Source organism: Argopecten irradians, chromosome 11, assembly GCF_041381155.1.
Source record: "Argopecten irradians isolate NY chromosome 11, Ai_NY, whole genome shotgun sequence".
In the NCBI taxonomy this organism is placed as follows: domain Eukaryota; kingdom Metazoa; phylum Mollusca; class Bivalvia; order Pectinida; family Pectinidae; genus Argopecten; species Argopecten irradians.
In genome coordinates, this window is record NC_091144.1 from 40832753 (window position 1) to 40837341 (window position 4589).

The 4589-nt window shown below is 37.4% G+C and overlaps 1 protein-coding gene across 1 annotated transcript; it reads left to right on the forward strand.

The window, feature by feature from the left end:
* Positions 1–2209: 2209 nt before the first annotated feature.
* Positions 2210–4589, forward strand: LOC138334640 (alpha-1B adrenergic receptor-like). The gene is made up of 2 exons (XM_069283276.1): positions 2210–3113; positions 4331–4589. The coding sequence occupies exons 1-2, from the start codon at positions 2210–2212 to the stop codon at positions 4558–4560; spliced, it is 1134 nt and encodes a 377-aa protein (XP_069139377.1). The 3' UTR covers positions 4561–4589.

Here is a 4589-nt window from a genome sequence, read left to right on the forward strand (position 1 = left end):
TATGATCTTTTGTAATGGTGGAAACATTTTAGTTTTATCTCACTGAAGCATGCTGTCAAAAACTGGGGAGTACATCACAGCAGGTCATATAATACTGACATCGGCTGTACTAGTCGTCTCAATCTCTCTTTGTTGAATGCTAAGCAGGAGCAGAAACAATTCTGTAAAAAGTATCGCGCAGACAAATTGTAGCGCAAATCCGAAAAATCCGCTTCAAAGACATTGCAAAGATATACACGATAGAAAGGAATATATTCAACAAGAATAGTTCAACATTGTTTCAATCAAAGGCGGAAAACTTGGCAACATAAATGCGCAGGAATAAGTGGTGTCATTCGATTTCATGACGTCACCGCGGACAACTTAGAGAGTATATTTTGTTCCTTCGGCTGCGCAGCGAGCTGCACTCTTAATAAGCAGGTGTTCTGAATAACTCGTGACAGTTAAGAAACAATAATATATCTTCATCATTGACGGATCGCCAGTTGTCAATCAAAGCGCACGTGACTTTTTTATTGCATTTTTTATTGTGTGTGCTATGATGTTTGTTCCTACATTGAAGAGAAACACGTGCTTTTGCGAGCACGAGGCGTGGCTATAATACACCTGACGACCGATCGATTGAAAGGGACATTTGACAGTGAATACATTCACGCCAAACGGTCTCTAATTAACATCACACTTTAATGTTAAGGATGTATTCTTCTGAGGTTTCAGTCCCGTTGAAGTCTCGTTTCGACAAAGATCAAAGAAGTTATGAGATTTTCAAATATATTTTATCAATATCTGTAGCAAGTTGCCAGATGCAAATTTTGTCAAAAAATTACATTTCTATTTTCAGTAGATTTTTTTATACAGGGATTTTAAGAAATGGCCCATTTGGCGGCCATTTTGAAATTGTGTCTTTTTCCTCTTTGAGTAGAGCCATAGTTTAACCATTTTTTACTGAAATTGTTTTTACTTAAATCATCACTGCACCAGCATTTTTAGCTGTATCGAGCTAATTTTTGCTGTTAATCTTTACTAGGTTCGTGGTTATTAAAATATTGAGCATTATTGCGTGAAGTGATACGCTTTTGTCACTTTATTTTTACATTTAATGGTAATTTGAGCACTTTTATTTTTTACTCAGAAATACCGAAAAATAACACATATTCAAATGAGGCAAAAAAAGTAAGCACACTGACCCCCCATTTTTCTGCCTAATTTAGAAAGAACAACCCATTCCCTATTGATATGCAAAATATTATCAAAACTTTAATACCACAACTGTTTCTATAAAGGGTTAAATTTGGCAAAAATGGGTGAAAATGGTGTATTTTGTAGCTCAAAATTAAGGGGTAGGGGTAGCATATGTTGTTATTATGAGAAAAAATATTAGTCTTATTAATCAAAACTTGTATATTTTTAAAGAAGACTACAGGAAAATAAATTCTTCAAACTTCCATACATATCAAACATCTCATTAGGAAATTATGGCTTTAAACTCTTGTGTATATGGTCAAAACGGCAAAAATACCAAAAAATCTAAGATTTTGTCAACTTGGTATCTTCGAGTGACAATAGCTCAAAAACAAACACACCGACATATGTTTTTTCTTCCATTTTCTTGTATGGTATGAACTCCTATTTCCAAAAATCTATATGAGGAAAAAAGTTTAATACAAGAAAATTTTGACTTCTCAGAGGTGTACATCCTTAAATATAATATTTTTAAGCATGTAAAACTAGAAAATGTTTTCATCAGTGACTGAAAATAGATACTACAGTTTACCAATCACGAAAATAAACCACACACAAACAAGTATACAAATTAGTATTATTGATTTCTAATGATATGATACCTATGTCGCATAGGGCATTGCAGTGCGCTGCTAGTATCGTCAGATTTGAAGCAATAAACATAAGAATTGTTTGCAGTCGCGGAGTCATTCATCTCCTGGTTTTTTTTCAACTTGATATAACCAGAACGGCCTTTGGTGGTTTTTGACGGGAATGTTCTAAATAAGTGACACTAGGTATAGTATATAGTTATGCCAATAATAGTTCCTGACTTCAGCACTGTACAGAATCAACTACATGGATATTCTGTGTAATTCGTTTTTCGACGACCGTTAGTTGTAAAACTTTTAGCAATGCTTTGATGTTTTGCTATGAAAGTAGCCTAATAGTGAGGTTTTTTAAACAAATCAACGTATTAACAGACGCAATGGAAGTAAATGGCACCGAGAAGAACAATTCTTGTAATATTACCTTGTGTAGCGTCCACCAAGAGGAAAGTTCCTTAGAAAGTGTCATCATTCGGAGCCTCCTCTTCACGCTGATGTCGGTGATAACTGCAGTTGGTAACATCTTTGTGTTATTGGTTGTTGTAAAGCTACCAGAGCCACGACAACCCTCCCGGATTCTTGTCATGAACTTGGCTGTGGCAGATCTTGGTCTTGGAGTCTTAATCCTCCCCGCATCCTCCTACAATGAAATTGTATCATGGCCGTTCGGGGAGACGTGGTGTATCGTCCACTCGGTCGGAGATGCGCTACTTTGTATCGCCTCCCTCTACACTCTGTGTGCCCTTGCTGTGGACCGGTACATTGGTGTCACCCGCCCTTTAAAATACAATGCTATCATGACAGATAAAATGGCCATAGCGATGGTAGTAATGGTGTGGTTTTTGGCCTGGAGCGTTGCTTGTCCACCATTGTTTGGCTGGAGACAGCCCCCACCAGAAGATCCCGTTTGCCTTCTGACGTCACACATCTATTACATCATAAGCTCGTGTATCTTTGGTTTCCTTGTCCCTTTTATAGTCGTCACGTGTGTATACACTAAGATATATCTAGTTGCACGCAAACACATTTGTAATATTTCAAAAAATATGATTTCGTCAGACCTGGATCCAGACAGCGGATGCGGTTCTAGTTTTAGTTCAAGTGTTTCAAGTTCCTCTCAAGACCCACGTGTCAGCGTAGTGAAGTCAAACAGCCGTAATCAGACAGCGATTCTGAAAAAGGTTGCAAAAATAAGAATGGAAATCCGTGCTGCAAAAACGTTTGGGAAAATTTTAGGAATCTTCATCATTTGTTGGATGCCATTCATAATTGCTTATCCCATCGGTAAGTAGAATTTTGAAGTTAAAATGTAAATAATTAAGGCGAGTTTACTGCCTTATGAACAGGATTCCATTGTTTAATTGTTTGACGTCATTTACATATCAGAAAAATGCGGTGTTTTTATAAACAAGATGACGGCAAAAAAGGCTTTTCTTGTCTTGCTTGTTTTATATCAAGCACTAACTAAAACGGCATTTTGAAGAAGTTTTGCGCATATGACGATTTCAATAACCTATTTCTGAGCAGACTAATATATTGAAAGCGATGATACTGAAGTTTACTAATAAAAAAATCAGCATTTTTCTTGTTTTATATGATAAACATAATATTATACTTATATTGCATTATTCGCTGTTTTATTGACATGATGTATTGAAAGTGAAAGGAACAAAACGCCTTAGGATCATAGGCGTGGTCACAGCCCACCGCACGTGCAAGTACTTGATGTCTACGTGCAAGTCCGCAGACATGACGTAGCTTTTGCAGTGTTCATCCCACGGCCCACGTGCACACAGCCCAGCGCACTAGTGCCTCCTCGAGACTTTAAGCGTAGTTCTACGGACGAAAAACGCGCACGGCGCGTTGTGACCATGGATATCGACTCGATTAAGTGACATTAGTGAATAATGTATATCTGTGGACTACCTGAGGCCTTTATAGTCATTTGTTAGTATGGAGATTTATATTGATCAAGTGCAATTTCAATTAGACCAATTGGGTTGATGACCAAAATGATCCATTGGGATTTTAGTGAAGGGTTCATTTTAATAAATAACCTTAAATCAAGGTGACCTTCAGTCTCTATCAGTTGACCCCGCTACAATTAGTTTCTCTTTGATAATTTAAATGTATGCTTTTGTACATTGATGCCATTTTAGCGCATGTACGATGAAGGTTATAAACGTTTGACAATGCAATCATTAGACTAGAATGCTTGCCGTACATGTATTTTTTTTTTACTTACGCTAAGCTTTACCCCGAATTTAATGCAGCCTAGAGGAGAGAATCGGTACTTAGGCAGGAAGGAAATATTCAGTCTAAACTTACACATACCTATCTGTTCGACTTTATTTATTGTCTGTTATAGTCCGTTACAATGGCGTTTGCCAAAATAATATTTTTCTCATGTCTTCTTAAATCATGATGTGAAAATAATGTCTAGCGATTAATTGTTCCATGAACATTGGAGATAAGTTAACGTGTTTTAATTTTATTTCCAGGGTATCTGTGTAATTCCTGTTTCATACCGAAACTTGCGTGGGATGTAGTTTTCTGGCTCGGATACGCAAACTCCATGATGAATCCGTTTGTTTACGCTCTGTCGTGCCCGGAGTGCAGGAGAGCTTTCAGCCGACTTGTTTGGTGTAGAGGGAAAAGAGATTCCCAAGTAAACGTCCTTCCTTGTGTGCCCAAGCGACAAGGTGTCAACAATTCAAACGACCGATTCTGAAGGTCTACAGCAGTCATATCTATTCTTTA

Coding starts and splice junctions, on each gene's coding strand:
- LOC138334640 (XM_069283276.1), top strand. CDS start 2,210: ATGGAAGTAAATGGCACCGAGAAGAACAATTCTTGTAATATTACCTTG. Junction 3,114..4,330: donor CATAATTGCTTATCCCATCG/GTAAGTAGAATT, acceptor TTTTATTTCCAG/GGTATCTGTGTAATTCCTGT.